The 18204-nt window shown below is 46.2% G+C and overlaps 2 protein-coding genes across 6 annotated transcripts in view; one reads left to right on the plus strand and one right to left on the minus strand.

Annotated features, from left to right (window-relative positions):
- The first annotated feature begins 1094 nt into the window (after window positions 1-1094).
- MTFR1L (mitochondrial fission regulator 1 like) lies at window positions 1095-16167 on the plus strand. Of its 5 annotated transcripts, none has more exons than XM_065930094.1 (8): window positions 1200-1250; window positions 3778-3892; window positions 4232-4375; window positions 4790-4894; window positions 7345-7454; window positions 7928-8139; window positions 9398-9719; window positions 15182-16167. In XM_065930094.1, exons 3-8 carry the CDS (start codon window positions 4361-4363, stop codon window positions 15285-15287), a joined length of 870 nt encoding a protein of 289 aa, XP_065786166.1. In that variant the 5' UTR covers window positions 1200-1250; window positions 3778-3892; window positions 4232-4360; the 3' UTR covers window positions 15288-16167. The 5 variants fall into 5 exon arrangements, with proteins under 5 accessions (XP_065786168.1, XP_065786165.1, XP_065786166.1 ...); XM_065930095.1 differs by having other exon boundaries at window positions 1204-1222; XM_065930096.1 differs by lacking the exon at window positions 3778-3892 and having other exon boundaries at window positions 1095-1222.
- Window positions 16168-17297: 1130 nt separating this feature from the next.
- The window catches only part of AUNIP (aurora kinase A and ninein interacting protein), a 30368-nt gene continuing 29461 nt past the window's right edge, over window positions 17298-18204 (minus strand). The window contains exon 3 of the mRNA XM_065930091.1: window positions 17298-18142. Coding sequence (XP_065786163.1) covers window positions 17298-18142 — 845 coding nt within the window. The remainder of the gene's footprint in view (window positions 18143-18204) is intronic.

Below are 18204 nucleotides of genomic sequence, written 5' to 3' on the forward strand. Positions count from 1 at the left end.
TTGCAGTATGGTGGGAATCAGGGTGGACACAGTCTCTGACTAGGACCAGCTACATAGTTTGCAGGGTCCAGTGCAAAATGAAAATGCAGGGCCCTTGTTGAAAAAAAATATTTGTTAATTTCAAGAAAGCAACAATAGGGCATTAAAGTAAGAAGGAGTTTGTCTGACCACGAGGCCTGTGTGACAGCACAGATTCTCCCCATAATGAAGCCCATCTGTCCCTGACAGCTAGGACTTTCAAGCTTTGAGAGGAAAGAACAGCCTGGGAGCCAGGCATAGTCATGTACTGAAGTCAGAGGAGAACATGTGACGCAGGCCTGGATGCCATGGTGACCAGGACTCTGGGGCGTTGAGCACAAAAACAGAGTGGGTGAGTGAGCCTGGGAGGAATGTGGATCTCTTTTGCAAGGCCTCTGGGGTCTCGCTTCTCAGTCTACCCATCTGATCAACCAACTCAATATACCGGAGTGGGTAGGAGTGTGTGACACCAACGGCTAAAATAGAAGAAAGCTACAAAGCACTGGAGGGCAAGAGTCAAGAGGAGAAAGAGGCTCATTCTTGGTGCAGAGAAGACTGTAGAGGGTCTTGGCTGGGAAGCATAAACTGAAGGAACCAGAGGGAGGTGGGAGGGGGTTCACGATGGGGGACACATGTACACCCATGGCTGATTCATGTGAATGTATGGCAAAAACCACTACAATATCGTAAAGTAACTAGCCTCCAATTAAAATAAATTAATTTACAAATAAATAAATAAATAAACTGAAGGAACCAGAGTGAGAGGAGGTGGGGCAAGCACTGAGTCTGGAGCCTTGAACACCGGCGCGAAGCTTCTGAAGTTTGTAGTCGAGGTGGGGACAGCAGACACCGATCAGTCTGGAGGCCGAATAGCAACACAGATGCCTTCCAAAGGTTGGATCGGGACTAAGCGTGGGGAGTGGGCGTGGAGAGTGGGAAAGAGCCGGCTGACCTCAGTGGTTTCCCGGCGCCATCAACTTTTTCCCCAGGAGGGGGCGTGGCCTATGGTAGGCGTATCCCCTTTATCGCCCCGCCTCGGCCCCGCAGGCTCCTCTCTCGCCTCGCCCCTAGCAGAGCCGCTTCCGGAAGACGCGTGTTGCCGTGGCTCGGTGCGCAGCTGCAAGGGATCGCTTCCGGGGGGTGGGTCAGCGGAAGTGAGGGCGAGGGAGACTGGGCGGCCCGCTGTGGTAGGAGGGGCCGTGAGGTGAGTGAATCCGGAGCCGCAGTCTGAGGTGAGAGTAGGTCCGACTGCCGCCCCAGGGCGGGAACGCGAGCGGGAGCGCGGCCCTCCGGCCCGGCCCGTCGCGAGACCGAGTGCCGGGCGCCGGGCGCTGCCCGCGGCTGCTGAGCCCGCGCCGGTTCTCGCGGGAACTCGTGTTGTCCGCCACACTCGGCTGAGGGGAAACTGAGTCCCCGGGGGGCAGTTGCTCGCCCCAGTCACCCAGCCGCACCAGAGGCTTCTCGTTTCGGCCGCCTCCTCTCTTCCTCCGGGACCCGGCGCCGGGCCTTTGAGTCCGTGGGCGCCCCCCCACACACCGAGCCGCGGCGAGAACTTGGCCGACCTTGACCCCGTCGGGTCGGGCTGTTGCGGGGGGAAGGGAGGCGTGTCCTGGACAAAGGTCCCCGCGGCGTCTCCCCCTCCGCCGGCCCAGAACGGCGCAGAGTGCGGCGGCCTCGGCGGGGACCGGGTTGATGCTGCCAGGCCCCGCTCGAGAGGCGCTGGGGGACCGTGTGTAAAAAACACCGGGACAGCAGCCCCGGAAAGGGCAGTCGGGCTCGGAGGTGGTGGGAACCAGGCGCGCGGCCAGCGAGCCGTGGGGAATCTTCTAAGCAGACACTTGTGCAGGGTTCAAGGCTAAGTCGGCGTTCTTGTTGGTTCGTTTCTTAACAAATGCTCGAGTGCCAGCCGGGTACGGGGCGGGCTCAGGGCTGTACCTGGAAGTCCCCGCCCTTCGGACAAACTGCACAAGCTACACCGTTATCTAGTTACTGCTGCTCCGGAGGAAACGCGGGGCGCCGGTCCGGAAAGGGGAGGCAGTGCTTCACCTGAGCTCCAGGAGTAATTGAGGATGAGCTTGGTGAAGAGGCTGGTAGGGTTTCGAGCAGAGGCAATATAGTAGACAAGGCCAGTGTGGGTGGAGGGCAGGGGAAGGCAGGTGTGGCGGTGAAGCGTGCAGGGACCAGAGTGGACAGGCCTTGTCGGCTGGGAGAGAAAGACAGGGAGGGCCTGCAGGCCATGCTGAAGAGTCTTGGTGTTATCTTCTTGGCTCTAGCAAGCATGAGGGGTTGAAGCTTGGCAGGGATCTATTCCCAATGTGTCCTAAAAAGAGGCCTCTGGCTGCCATGTGAGGATTAGGCCTAACTGAGTTTGGAGGTAAGTTTGGAGGGGTAGTGACTGCAGCGACTAAAGTGAGAAACACAGGGAGGTACTGTCTTGTGGAGCTGTAGCAGGCACTGACAGTCAGCATTGAGCCTGGCACGCTGAAGGACTTTTATAAAAGTCTTGAGCTTTGCTGAGAAGGTGGAACCCATGTTGGAGGCAGGAGGATCTGGACCAGACTTGGGTGCTTTCCACTGCCATGGCCACTAAGTGACCTTAAACCAGTCCCTTCCCCTCTCCCAGCTTCCTTTCCTCATGTATCACAGAGTAATACCTCCTCTCGAGGGGAAGAGAGACTTTCCAAGGGAGGTTTCTAGAAAGAGCTGATTAGTCCGGCCCATCCCCTCTTCAGAGGCTGCCCTTGGCTCTGCACTGACTCCTTACCTAGAACATGCCCAGCCCTCGAGACCTGACCATTACCTGACATGCGCGCCCCCCCACCACCACCTTTATGGCCTTAACATACTGCGCTCTTTATACATCTCTTCACCTTCTTTTCCTAGACCTGTGCTATTGTTGCTGTTTTCTTTCCCTTTTTAGCCCCTCTGAACTCACTATGGGGCCGTGGGGCCAGGGGACTGAACTCACCTGGCCAGCTGCCTAATGTGCCTTTCTTAGACAGTGATATTCAGCCTCTGGTAGAATTAGGTATTCGGGTCCTGTCTCTCTTCTAGATTGTGAGTTCCTTGAGAGCGTGGCTGTGTCTTACTCTTTCCATAGCCCCTACAGTGCCCAGCATAGGTCCTGGCACAGAGTATTAAGTGTTTGATGAACAAGGGACTGAATGAGTTCATTGACTGCAAATGCTCACCATGCAAGGACAGCTTTGAGGAATCCGCCCATCTGTGCCTTGTTTCAACAGTTCATTAAGCACTTTAAAATCTTATTTCACTGATTGACCCTCTGGATAACCCTGAGCGGCAGCTCTTCCTGTCTTCTTACAGATAGAGAAACTACATTCTGAAAGGTTAAGTAACTTGCCTAAGGCTATTAAACCAGTTGAAGGCTGAGCCAGGATAAAAAGTTTTGGCTCTTCCCCAGTAGCCTGTTAGACTGAGTTCGGCTAGACTGGCTTCTTTCTCCCGTTGTCTGTTTTACATCTGCCCGTTATAGTGGCCCAGCAGTGCTAGGCTGGGTGGCACATACTGGACTTTTTACATCTTATCCTCAGGAATGAATGTTGGACTTGGATGGCACCTACACTCTGCCTTTCCCATGAGCTTTTTTATCTACCAAAGGGTTCTACTTACATCTTTAGAAGTTTTTTACCTTACCGACTTAAAAAATTTTTTTTAATTGAAGTATAGTTCATTTACAACATCATGTTTATTTTGGGTATATAGCACAGTGATTCAGTTATACATATATATATTTTTTAGAAGTTTTGCCTCAGGAAACCTAAGGACTCAAGACGGCTCCCAGCTTTGGCCAAGCTCACATGGTGCATCTGGAATAGAACCTCTGAGGGTCTGGATTTGTAGAAGCCATGGTTGGGTGAGCGCAACCTCTTTGGCTGGTTTTCTTCCAGGTGAAATGTCAGAGAAGCCTCATTGTTAGTCATGGGCTTCTCTGGTGGCTCAAATGGTAAAGAATCTGCCTGCAATGTGGGATACCTAGGTTTGAACCCTGGGTTGGGAAGATTCCCTGGAGAAGGGAATGGCTACCCACTCCAGTATTCTTGCATGGAGAATCCCATGGACAGAGGAGCCTAGTGGGCTACAGTTCATGGGGCGCAGAGTCAAACACGACAGAGCAACTGACACCCACTTTAGGGCCTGGTTTTATGGTGCTTGTGTGGTGGCCACTGAGTCTTCTGTGGGGGTTGTTTCACAGGAAGAGAAGTCTGGTGTTCCTTAAGATGGCCTGATATGAAGGCGTCACACTCCCTGCCTCCCCAAGCCTCTAGCGCTGCCTGGTTGCTGCCTTGTCCTTCAAGTGCAGGAGCCAGTTGAAACGTCAGGAATGGAAGCCAATGTGGTAAGGGGCATTCCCAGGGTAAGGGTGTAGTGGGGAAGATTAAGCACTAGACCTGCTAAAAGTTCTATAGAAAGTTCTGAGATCCTCAAGTTAATTCTTCCCCCACCCAGGCTTGGAATTGAAGGGTCCTGCCTTCCATCCCCTCTGTCCAGGCAGAACCAACCATGATTGATATTGGGGCAGTTAGGGGGTCAGTATGTTTCTGTCACTCTTTGTAGTGAGAAGGGAGGGCAGCTAACTCCTCACCCTTCTCTCTGGATCCTCCCAGCATTTACTATGCCTCAGCAACAGTATGTGTCCTCTTAGGTATCTGGCCAAGGTGAAGGTTGACTCCTGCTAAAGGGAAGGTAGGGGAGAGGCTGGGGACAGCAGTTGGATTTTTTCTGAGGTTGCGGCTGTCTCTCTGTGCTTTAGGCCATCCCAATCTGGCAAAATAAGCCACATGGCGCTGCTCGAAGTGTAGTGAGAAGAATTGGGACCAACTTGCCCCTGAAGCCATGTCCCCGGGCATCCTTTGAGGTAAGTGAGCTGGAAAATAGTGACCCAGAGTGTAGGAAAGAGTGGTGCTGCTTCTGTGGCCCAGACTCCTTGGCGTTGCCAAGACAGGTTGCTTTCCTAATCACGTCTTCATTTTTCAAAAAATATTTAACTGCTTTTAATGTATCCTGGTCACTGTGACTTCCTGATTGCACACAGACTTGTGACCACAAGTCAAGCTTCCCATCTGCTCATAAATTAATCATCTTACATCTCTGATGCCTCTGCTAAGCAACTCAGATTTCATCAGGCTCCAGCAATCCAGTGTATCAGAGTAGGCCAAAGGCCCCTGTTGAATTGGATCTCCGGACTAGCCATGTCTGTGCTGAGGTGTGTGCCTGCAACACTGGCAGGTCCCCTCATAGAACACTGAGTGCTGTGTGTGATTTTGAGATGAAGTCTGCTTTTCTTTTAATATGGTGTCACTCAGGGCTTCCCTGGTGGTTCAGACAGTAAAGAATCTGCCAGCACTGTGGAGGACCCGGGTTTGATCTCTGGGTCAGGAAGATCCGTGGAGAAGGAAACGGCCCCAGTATTCTTGCATGGGAAATCCCATGGACAGAGGAGCCTGGTGGGCTACAGTCCATGAGGTCTCAAAAAGTCAGACACAACTGAGTGACTAACACTTAAACTGCTTTTCTTCACCAGCCCTAAGGCTTGCCCTGCTTAGCTACCTATTTACAGTATTTCCCTGATGTCTTGATTCCTCATCCTCTCTTTTCAGGTCAAGTTTAGCCATTCCTTTACTGGGCTATTTCAGTCTCACCTCTGTGCCCCGGGGGCCTTTACTATAGCACAGACTAACCCAGATGAATAAGACTCCCTTGTGCAGTGGAAAGCTAAGTAGCATTTATTAGTCCTAGCTGCTTCCCTGTAAGAATTAACAGTTAAGCATCAGCTCCAAGTTAGACGCTTAAGATCTGTTCCTTTGGGGAGCTGGAACACAAAAGAACTACTTCAGCTTTCTGCCTACACAAAGGAGACAGAAATATGTGCCTGAAAAGATGTAGGCCTGGGGTGAAACAAATGAAGGAGCTGAGTTTGTATATCGGATGCTGAGCTGCAAACTGTGTAGGAGCTTATCTGGAGTCTGAATTGGAATGGGTTTGGGGTTCAGTGCCGGGTGTTGTCTCTTGACCCAGATTGTCAGTTATTGCCTAGGACTGAATGTGGCCCTGGCTGCCTCAAGCATCAGGAACAAAGGGAAGGATAGCTCGGGAGCATGAGTCAGTCATGGTTGCCCCCACATTTGACTATAGCCTCTCCAGTACTTTGGCTGGATGCTGCTGGGCAGAGATAAACAAGGGCACAGGCTCCCACAGAGCAGAATTCATATTAGCAATACCACATTTGTTGTAAATTGATTATCTTAAATATTTTTAAGGGAATCTTATTGATTTATTTTTTAATTTACCCATATGAAAACATTAAATTATGAAAAAAGAAAGGGAAATAAATTGCCTGTAATCACATAGTCATGACACACATTTTAGTTCTTTCCCGTATTTTTCTAAGCATGTATTTTTCTTTGTTGTAAACAGAATATAATTGAACCTTCCTAATTTTTCATTTAACATGGTGTCACTCAGTCTCCCTGTTCCCTAGTTGTTCATTTGGGTGGAGGAGCTATTTTAAGGAATTACATTATGATTCCTTTTGTATAAGTAGCCATTTTTTAACATTTAAATGTAAATAGTCAAATTATCAACTTTGCTTCTAACAGTGTTGCTATAACATGTAGATCCTGGTATGTTACAAAAGTGTTGTAAAGAGCTTGCCAGGAGAAATTTCCCGCTGATATAACAGATGGTCCATGTCCTTGTACCTGTATTCTCACAGCCAGAAGGCTAAACAGTGGGCATCTCTTGTTAAAAAGTAACTCTTGCCAGTCCTACTGAAAACGACTTTGCTCTAGCCAGGGGTCAGCAGAGGACCAGATAGTAAATATTTTAGGCTCTGGGCCATATCGGTCTCCATTACAGCTACTTACTTCTGCAGTTATAGCTTAAAAGCCATGACAAGTAAAGCTTAAACAAATGAGTGTGACTCTTTTTTCCAGTAAAATCTTATGACTGCTCTCTTCACCTTCCCATCCATGCTCCAAACCGTAGCCAATCTTTTAAAACCTCACATCTAATCCTTACTTACTTGACCTTTCAATGGCTTCTTATTCCAGAGCTCCTAATTCACTTTCCAGTCTCTCCCAACTCTCCACCACTCTATCCTTCCTGTTCCAGCCATGCTGAATTATTTGTAATTTCATAGACTCTTACTTCTGGCCTCTTATTCAAGCTGCTTCCAACTGGGACATCCTTTAGGAAGTCTTCCCTACCTCCAGTGCTGGATTAGATGTTCCCCGTATGTATTTTGCCCAGTTTCCAGTTGTCTCATCACGATGGCAGTAAATGTTAATGAATTTTCCTTCCCCACAGACCCTGCCCAACATCTCTGACCTGTGTCTGAGGGATGTGCCCCCAGTTCCTACCCTGGCTGACATCGCCTGGATTGCTGCAGATGAAGAGGAGACTTATGCCCGGGTCAGGTAGCTGAGGCAGTAGCCTGCCAGCTGGGGAATGAAAAGCTTCACGGATGAGGTGGTTGGCAGAACAGTGAGATGGAGGGCAACAGGAGTGAAAGCTAGGAGTGGGAGTAGAACCTGGCTGTGTTACTTTTATTTTTTAAGAGCAAGGAGATGAATCTCCTTTATTTATTTAATTTTTGGCTGCACTTGGTCTTAGTTGCTATGCACAGACTTCTCATTGCAGTGGCTTCTCATTGTGGAGCATGGGCTCTAGGGACATGGACTTCAGTAGTTGTGGCACATAGTTCAGTTGCCCTGCAGCATGAGGAATCTTCCCATATCGGGGTGAAACCCTGTTCCCTGCATTGGCAGGCAGATTCTTAATCACTGGACCACCAGGGAAATCTGGCTATATAACTTGCAGGAGTGTATGAAGGAATTTTGGAAGCAGTGCACTGGCCCATGTCTCTGACACTTTTCTCTCCCTGGTCCAGGAGCGATACACGCCCCCTGAGGCACACCTGGAAGCCCAGCCCTCTGATCGTCATGCAGCGCAATGCCTCAGTGCCCAACCTGCGTGGGTCAGAGGAGAGGCTCCTGGCCCTGAAGAAGCCAGCCCTGCCAGCCCTCAGCCGCACCACCGAGTTGCAGGATGAGCTGAGCCACCTGCGCACCCAGATTGCCAAAATAGTGGCAGCTGACGCAGGTAGGAGCCCTTTAGCCAGGACCAAATAGCAGGCTGTTTGTTTTTGCTTAGGTTTTGGACAGGATAGGGATAAAAATGGTCCTTGATTCGGGGGTGCTAGAGTCTAGGGCTCTGGGACTGCCCTAAAGCCTGGCTAGCCTGTATAATCTTTGGATGGTTCCTGTCAGCCATTTGGGACAGACTGGTTGGGTTAGAAACAAAATCTTCACTTAATCTGGGGCCCCAGGCAGATTCCCTCCCTCAGTCACAAAAACCAACTCTCTTCCAAATGTCTTTTAAGATCATGTCTTCCATGAGTGCTCAGTGGCTTTTCTTTTTAATGTTAAAAGTAAGTATTCCCTACCACTGAGAGACATCCCGCTTTGTAAGCATATTTTCCCTTTCCTTGCTCTCTGACTTTCTACCAGAAACCACATCTCCATCCCTCAGCCTTTCTGTCTGCAGTTAAGGCAGAATCACTGGGAATGGATAGGCTGACCAGATGCAGGAAATACCAACAGGTGGATCTCTCCCAGGATGCTCAGTGTTTAACCCTTATATTCCTCCCATTCTCACTTTTTTGCTACTCATTGACTCAAAGTCATAGCTCCCAAACCTTGTCAGTTGGTAGAACATGTGAAAATCATGGTTTTCTCTTTGAAATTTTTATGTATTTAATTCCTTCATGTGGCAGTTTTATAGAGAAAATGGATTTGAGTTTTCCATTTATATTTGTTCGCTACATTTTTTTTTTTTTTTATCATCCAAGAGACATGCTGAAGTAGTTTAGGAGAAATCCAAAAATATTCCCTATAAACTTAGAAATTGAGGAAATTCTCTCCATTAAAATTTGGGAACTGGGAGAACTATCACCATTCTGGTTTTTTGCTGTAGAACAGTTCTTCCAGTCACAGATAGCTGCATTCAAAGGAGCACAGTCAGAAGCACTGCTCTAGTTAGAGAAAAGGACGAATTCAGGCCATGGTTCTACACTATTGCTTCACCCTAAAGAGTGCTGTTATTCTATTGCCCACTGCAAAATGGGAGCTTTTAGGAAGCAAGGCCTTTATGGGGTAGGTTTTTCTGCCCTTCTGAACACTGGAAAAGCGTAGTGCTGCTACATCTTCTTGAGATCCTGAGAGGGGAAGGTAGTGGAGGAACCCAGAATGTCATGGTGTCAGCCCAGGAAATGAATATTTGGTAGGTGGTGCTTGTGGGGAGATGTAACTGTTGTATTTTAGCCCCAATGTCCATCCATGCCTATTGTTTTCTCTTTCAGCTTCGGCTTCATTAACGCCAGATTTCTTATCTCCAGGAAGTTCAAATATCTCTTCTCCCTTACCTTGTTTTGGATCCTCATTCCACTCTACAACTTCCTTTGTCATTAGTGACATCACCGAGGAGACCGAGATAGAGGTCCCTGAGCTTCCATCAGTCCCCCTGCTTTGTTCTGCCAGCCCTGAATGTTGCAAACCAGAACACAAAGCTACCTGCAGCTCGTCTGAAGAGGATGACTGCGTCTCTCTGTCCAAAGCCAGCAGCTTTGCAGATATGATGGGTATCCTAAAGGACTTCCACCGGATGAAGCAGAGCCAAGATCTGTAAGTATATGTTAAGGAGCTTATGATGATCATTTGGGGGGCGGGCAGAGGGGGTGGTGCTGGGTCTTCATTATGCCACTCCGGATATGGGATCTTTGTTGTGGTATGTGGGATCTAGTTCCCTGACCAGGGATTGAACCCAGGTCCCCTGCATTGAGACCTCAGAATCTTAGCCACTGAACCACCAGGGAAGTCCCCTATGATGGTCTGTTTATTGTTTAAGTTGCCTGTGGCCAATTATCTAATAGAAAGTAAATACTTATATTGTAAATCCTCATTAGTAGCAATGGGTAATTTCATCCACAAAGCTTCCTGCCCACTTGCTAGTGCCTCAGGCCCCCAGTTTGAGAAAAGAGCAACACTTTACATTTGGTTGGGGTGACCCCCAACCAAATGTTACTAAACACAGGTTTAATAAGAAGGCTCATCTAATCCAGGTTCTGTCCTCCAGCGAGGCTTCACCACTTTGGTTCTCATACTGCTAGTAATAAGTGTCCTTGTGCCCCATCCTTCAAAGTACAGTTTCATAATAGTTATTTTAGTATCTCAAAAAAGTAGACTTACTTGATGGAAGGAGAATTCCCTTTAAACAGAGGTCCATTATTCAAACCAACCCTGAAAACACAGATTTACAAACAAACTTTTGAGACTCCTAGTTCCTAACCCTGGCTGCCTATCAGAATTGCTTGGGTTTGTTCAAAATACACCTTAAACTTAGCAAAACAGAACACCCAAGGAGTAGAACTCTAGATGTTTCTGATGGGAGTGTGAGGGGATTTGGGAAATACCTACCATGAGAAACTCATCTAGCAGAGAAGCCCTAGAGCTCCAGCCTGAGAGTCACCTGCTTGCAGTGTTTCCCTACTGCACGGGACATACCAGAAGTGTTTATTTAAGTGTAGATTCCTGGGCATTGAAATGTTTGACATCTTGACCTCAAAGTCCAGAGGCCAGGTGTGCAGCTGTGTTTTTAATGCAGTTAAAAAGCTGTTTTTAGCCTCTTCAATAAATGGTGCTGGGAAAACTGGACAGCTACATGTAAAAGAATGAAATTAGAACACCTCCTAACACCATACACAAAGATAAACTCAAAATAAAGACCTAAATATAAGACTAGAAACTATAAAACTCTTTATTAGAGGAAAACATAGGCAGAACACTTGATGACATAAATCAAAGCAAGATCCTCTATGACCCACCCCCTAGAGTAATGGAAATAAAAACAAAAGTAAACAAGTGGGATGTGATTAAACTTAAAATCTTTTGCACAGCAAAGGAGACTATAAGCAAGGTGAAAAGACGGCCCTCAGAATGGGAGAAAATAATAGCAAATAAAACTGACAAAAGATCAATTTCCGAAATATACAAGCAGCTCATATAACTCAATGCCAGAAAAACAAACAACCCAATCAAAAAGTGGGGAAAAGACCTAAACATACATTTCTCCAAAGAAGAAATACAGGTGGCTAACAAACACATGTAAAAGATGCTCAACATCACTCATTATTAGAGAAATGCAAATCAAAAATACAATGAGATATCACCTGACACCAGTCAGAATGGCCCTCATCAAAAAGTCTACAAACAAATGCTGGAGAGAGTGTGGAGAAAAGGGAACGCTCTTGCACTGTTGGTGGGAATGTAAATTGATACAGCCACTATGGAAGACGGTATGGAGATTCCTTAAAAAACCACCAGAAGACCTGGCAAGCCCACTCCTAGGCATATACCCTAAGGAAACCAAAATTGAAAGAGACACATGTATCCCATTGTTCATTGCAGCACTATTTACGATAGAACATGGAAGCAACCTAGATGTCCATCTACAGATGAATGGATAAAGAAGTTGTGGTACATAAACACAATGGAATATTAGCCATAAAAAAGAACACGTTTGAGTCAGTTGTAATGAGGTGGATGAACTTAGAACCTATTATACAGAGTGAAGTGAGTCGGAAAGAGAGAAATACCGTATTCTAACACATACATCTGCACTCAATATGTCAGCAAATTTGGAAAACTCAGCAGTGGCCACAGGACTGGAAAAGGTAGGTTTTCATTCTAATCCCAAAGAAAGGCAATGCCAAAGAATGCTCAAACTACTGCACAATTGTACTCATCTCACACGCTAGTGTAGTAATGCTCAAAATTCTCCAAGCCAGGCTTCAGCAATTGTGAACCGTGAACTTCCAGATGTTCAAGCTGGTTTTAGAAAAGGTAGAGGAACCAGAGATCAAAATGCCAACATCTGCTGGATCATGGAAAAAGCAAGAGAGTTCCAGAAAAACATCTATTTCTGCTTTATTGACTATCCCAAAGCCTTTGACTCTGTGGATCACAATAAACTGTGGAACATTCTGAAGAGATGGGCATACCAGACCACCTGACCTGCCTGTTGAGAAACCTGTATGCAGGTCAGGAAGCAACAGAATTGGATATGGAACAACAGACTGGTTCCAAATAGGAAAAGGAGTAGGTCAAGGCTGTTTATTGTCACCCTGCTTATTTAACTTATATGTAGAGTACATCATGAGAAATGCTGGGCTGGAGGAAGCACAAGCTGGAATCAAGATTGCTGGGAGAAATATCAATAACCTCAGATATACAGATGACACCACCCTTATGGCAGAAAGTGAAGAACTAAAGAGCCTTTTGATGAAAGTGAAAGAGGAGAGTGAAAAAGTTGGCTTAAAGCTCAACATTCAGAAAACTAAGATCATGGCATCTGGTCCTGTCACTTCATGGCTAATAGATGGGGAAACAGTGGCTGACTTTATTTTTTGGGCTCCAAAATCACTGCAGATGGTGATTGCAGCCATGAAATTAAAAAGATACTTACTCCTTGGAAGGAAGGTTATGACCAACCTAGACAGCGTATTAAAAAGCCAGGACATTACTTTGTCAGCAAAGGTCTGTCTAGTCAAGGCTATGGTTTTTCCAGTAGTCATGTCTGGATGTGAGAGTTGGACTATAAAGAAGGCTGAGTGCAGAAGAATTGATGCTTTTGAACTGTGGTGTTGGAGAAGACTCTTGAGAGTCCCTTGGACTGCAAGGAGATCTAACCAATCCATTCCTTAAAAAAATCAGTCCTGGGTGTTCATTGGAAGGACTGATGTTGAAGCTGAAACTCTAGTACTTTGGCTACCTGATGCAAAGAGCTGACTCATTTGAAAAGACCCTGATGCTGGGAAAGATTGAGGGCAGGAGGAGAAGGGGACGACAGATGAGATGGTTGGATGATATCACTGACTCAATGGACATGAGTTTGGGTGGACTCCGGGAGTTGGTAATGGTCGGGGAGGCCTGGCATGTTGTTGTTCACGGGGTCTCAAAGAGTTGGACATGACTGAGCAACTGAACTGATAACCAACACATATATATATATGTGAAATCTAGAAAAATGGTAATGAAGAATTTATCTATAGGGCAGCAGTGGAGAAACAGACATAGAGAATAGATTTATGGACATGGGGAGAGGGGAGGAGAGGGTGAGATGTATGGAAAGAGTAACACGGAAACTTACATTATCATATGTAAAATAGATAGACAATGGGAATTTGCTCTATGGCTCAGGAAATTCAAACAGGGGCTCTGTATCAAACTAGAGGGGTAGGATAGCGGGGGAGATGGGAGGGAGGTTCAAAAGAGAGGGGATATATGTATACCTATGGCTGATTCATGTTGAGGTTTGACAGAAAACAGCAAAATTCTGTAAAGCAATTATCCTTCAATAAAAAATAAAAAATTGTTGGACAGATGCAAATAAGCCAGTATCTGTAGACGTGTAAATCTTACATTTCAGAATTGTCCTTTGTAAGTGTCCTAATTACAGAACCATCTGTGAACGTACAAACAGATTAATCAGTCTGTAGCTACACATGAGTTAACTAGGGCTCAGACATTGTACATTGTTTGCTTATTCATTTTATGCCATTAAAAATTCTTTTGCCTTTATAAAAAAAAGAAGAGTTTTCAGGGCTGGGGAGGTGAGGGCTGTCTCCTGAAACAATAAAGTTACTCTTAAAGAGACGGTGACTCACCTCACACAAGATCCCTTTTTGTTTTCTGGTCCCATTTTCTTCTGAAAACTAGACAAAGGTGCTGGTAGTGGATCCTACTACCTGTCCCTAGTAAGGCTGGTCATACAGACCTACAATTCTTTGATCTTCAGCATTCCCAAATTCTGCTGCTGCTGCTTTCTTCTGATCAGTATTTTATAGATTGACGCTCCAACTTTCTTAAACTTGTCTCTTGTACCAGTTAGATTTGTGATCCCGTGCTGCTAAGCCCTTCTTCTCACTCATGTCCCGGGATCTTTTCTTCTTTGTTGATAGGAGGAGCTGGGTTGATGACCAAGAATGGGAAAGTAGTCCTGTCCTCAAGGTTCAGAAATGTGTCAGACTGAAGGCAGTTCCTCTTGGTTTGGTTTTCAAGATTTAATAATAATCTTAGCCCTTATGTCTAGCATAATGACCAATAAAATGCTTTCATGAGGATGTATGTATGTAAGTTCACTAGGATTTCAAGCAGCTACTTTCCAGGAACATACCTGAGGTTATCAGGTAATTTGAATCTACCCTAATCTGGAACTGGTTTTGCTCCCATGGGTCCCTTATGATGTGAACATTTAACTATAAATTCTGGATTGCTTGTAAGATAGAGCCAGTAGGTGGGAGCAGAAGCTTAGCCACGACGGGCCAATACCAACAGGTTAATGGTCCTTTGCCTACATTTTATAGCCACTGAAGGAAATAGTAAAACTATGTCTAGTTAAAAGATGAGATCTGCAAGCTTGGTTTTAAACTCTTGACTCATCGCTTACTGACTAATGACTTTCGGCATAGTCATTAACATTGCTGTGCGTCAATCTCCTCATTGGTAAAAAAGGATTGTAATAGCTTCTACCTCACAAGAGTGTTTTGAAGAGTAAATGAGATTGTATCCCAACACACAAAACACTGCCCAGGACAGAGTAAGTACTCAATCAGTTCAGTTCAGTTCAGTCACTGTCATGTCTGACTTTTTGCAACCCCATGAACCGCAGCATGCCAGGCCTCCCTGTCCATCACCAACTCCCGGAGCCTACCCAAACTCATGTCCATTGAGTCAGTGATGCCATCCAACCATCTCATCCTCTGTTATCCCCTTCTCCTGCCCTCAATCTTTCCCAGCATCAGGGTCTTTTCCAGTGAGTCAGCTCTTCGCACGTGGTGGCCAAAGTATTAAAAGTTTTAGTTTCAACATCAGTCCTTCCAATGAACACCCAGGACTGATCTGCTTTAGGATGGACTGGTTGGATCTCCTTGCAGTCCAAGGGAGTCTCAAGAGTCTTCTCCAACACCACAGTTCAAAAGCATCAATTCTTCAGTGCTCAGCTTTCTTTATAGTCCAACTCTCACATCCATACATGACTACTGGAAAAACCAAAGTACTCAATAAACAAGCTATTATTCTATTTCTAGGAGCCGGAGTTCACTGAAGGAGGACGATCCTGCTGTTCTTATCTCTGAGGTTCTAAGGAGGAAGTTTGCTCTGAAGGAAGAAGATATCAGTAGAAAAGGGAACTGATAGCACTCAGCTCTGCAACTCAGTCTCACGCTCCTGGAATTCCTTCAGTAGCTGCCTTCATCACCGCAGATGTTTCTGCCCATCAGTTAGAAGTCTGCAACAGTCTTGCCAAAAGCTAGAGCTTGGACTAAGAAGAGCTGCATTATGTTTTCCATACTCAAACCTTAGAAGCTAAAGGACTGTTTTGAGCTGAGACACAGGTAATTATATACGTTGGAATGTCTCAATTTAAAGGGTGAGATAGAACTTTCTGGTTTTTCCTTTCTCCTGTGTGAAAGTAGGTCCTAAATGAAAGACTGACTTCACTGCACTAGACCCCATAACTGGTCTCACCAAACACTTTGTGCCCAGCTGTCACTCACTCTCAGCCGCTTCCTTGCAGCAGAGCAGGGCTGAGGGGAGGGGGCTATAAATATATGTGCACGTTCACAGGGCAGGGAAAATCTTATGCTGCTCCATCATGAACTGACACCAATGCCCAGCAATCATTCTCTCCCCCTTCCCTGTCTTAACACCTACATGTAGAGGTTGGGCCACTGGACCAGCTGAGACTTGGGCTACTGCTGGGAGGCCTGGGCTGTTTTTTTCTTAAATATATTTTGTAATACTGTACAACCAAATCTACCCTCCAAGGCCCTGACGCCTCATTGGTTCCACTGATTGAAAGCTTTCTCTTCCATGGACTTTAAGCCCAACAGGAAAGAGAAATGAAGAGGTGAATCTTCCAGGCCCTTGACTGCTCCTTGCGTGGGGCCAAGGTTTGTACTTAGCATACCATGCATGACTCAGATGCCCTCAGGTCCTTTTCTCTACAGTCTGTATCCTGTGTGTGTTTGGGTTGAAGCACTACCTGACATTAAAGGAAGGATTTGGAGAGATACTGCGTTGGTTGTGTCCATCTCTTGAGTTGTGACCACCCAGTATCCCCCACAGGTACAGAATTCCTATAATTTCAAGGTATATGAGCTTTTGTAAACAGGTCCCTGCCTTTATAGGAGGAAGCTTCTTCCCTAGGGAGCTTCTTGTCCCCTTTAGAAACACTTCTTAAAGCCAGTCCATCCTATAACTTGCACGCTTGCCCCCAGAGGCTTATTTTTAAGCCTCCTAGGTACCACACTTGCAACATGGGAAACAGCCACCTGGTGGATGATGTCTTGAATAGAACATACATCAGATTAGATTTGTGTTCAGATCAGACCCGTGGCAATGACGGAACATTGCTTTTTCAAAAAAATGAAATTGGTAATGTTTTAGTTACCATCAGAGTCAGCCTTGTAAACAGTCGTTTATTTGGATTCATAGTTTTACAAAGGGAGTTCTCTCCCACCTTGTAGTAGAAGGATACAGTCACGTTTAGTTCATTATAAGTCAGCCCTTTTCAGGGAGATGTTTAAACATATATAACCTTAAAATGCTGTAAAGTTACCACAAAAATAACAAAACTACCTAAATCATTCTACTTCTCTGTCTATCCTCCCTGCCCCTGTATGCCTGGGTCTGGGAGAATTGCCTAACATCACTCAAAAAAGTGTCACGAATAATGGTGACAAGCTTAGGTTGAGTGGGTAAGATTACAGCCAAAGATTAGAAAAACACACATCCATAAGCAGCAGCTTCCAAATCAGAAGCATCTGTAAGGGCAAAGAGGTGCCTCTGTGCAGGCTGCATAGCAGGCTCTAGTGGAGGGATGAGTACCTGCCCTGCCCCTTCAGTGCTCACCACAACTCATACAGGGAATTCACCAGCCACCTCATCCTTAGGGCAAGACATGAAGCCAATCACACTATCTCAACAAGTGGTACCACCTGCTTTATTGACACAAAGAAAATGCTCAATAACTACAGCCTCATCCTACGCCTCCCTCCTTCCAAAGATCATTCTCCTGAATGACTTTTCTAAAACAAAGATCTTACATTCCCCTACTCAAACATACTCACCCTTGAAGATGCTTTCTTAAATGTCATTTCTAGGTACTTTTAGAAACAAACCCCCAAACCCTCACAAAGACATTTAGGCCTGGTGCCTGATAACTTGATTACCTTCAGAGTCCTGGGTAAAGAGCGAATCAGGCTGCAGATTGAACTGGGTGGTCCTGTCCTGGCACTGAGCCCAAGGGCTATTAGGGACCTGCCCATAGCCCTGATTTTGGTCATTGGTTACATCTCGGAAAGGAGCTCTAGAGTTGTGGGCAATGACCCACTGGCCCTGAGAATCCTCAGTGAAAAGCTGACTCCAGGAGTCCTTGTCATTCCTTTCACTGTCCCAGGAAAACTCAGGAATAGGACAAGGGCTTTGTTTCACTGCCTTTGTGTTTGCTCCACTCCGGGAATCCTTGTATGTTTGAAGGACAGGGGCCTGCCTGTTTCTTTTGGCAGACACATTTTCCAAGTTACTCTTATCCAAGAGCTGATGGCCCTTGTGCCCAGTTTTACTGTGTCTCTCCACACTCTGATAATTATTTTCCTTAGATCCATGAAGCCATTCCCTTTCACAGGAAGAATCCTCTCCCTCCTTTTGGTCCAGCAAGCAAGAACTCTCCAGGTCCTGGGCGAAGGTGCAGGCCAGTGAGGCTTTACTCTCTCCAGCACAGATTGAGGTATCAGGCCGGAACAAAGACAGCACAGTCAAGCGTGAGGTTTCTATTCCATGGTGGCAAGAAGCCTTGAGAGACTGAGGAGAAAGTCCAGCTTCCTGGATGTCTGCAGGGGTTGAAGTGACTAAAGGGGGTGCCATGAAGTCATCCGCCAGGCTCTGGGTCAGATGTTTCAACTGGGTTGCGTCTTCCTTAGACTCTTTGTTGGTCTGACTTTCTGAATGAGATGAAACACTCCTCTGGTCAGCACCATTTGTCTTTCCTAGTAAAAGAGATGAGCAAATATTATTCTGCAGGAAAACTCCACCTGAGTAGGATTTAGGT

The sequence above is a fragment of the Muntiacus reevesi genome, chromosome 3, assembly GCF_963930625.1.
Source record: "Muntiacus reevesi chromosome 3, mMunRee1.1, whole genome shotgun sequence".
NCBI classification, from domain to species: Eukaryota; Metazoa; Chordata; class Mammalia; order Artiodactyla; family Cervidae; genus Muntiacus; species Muntiacus reevesi.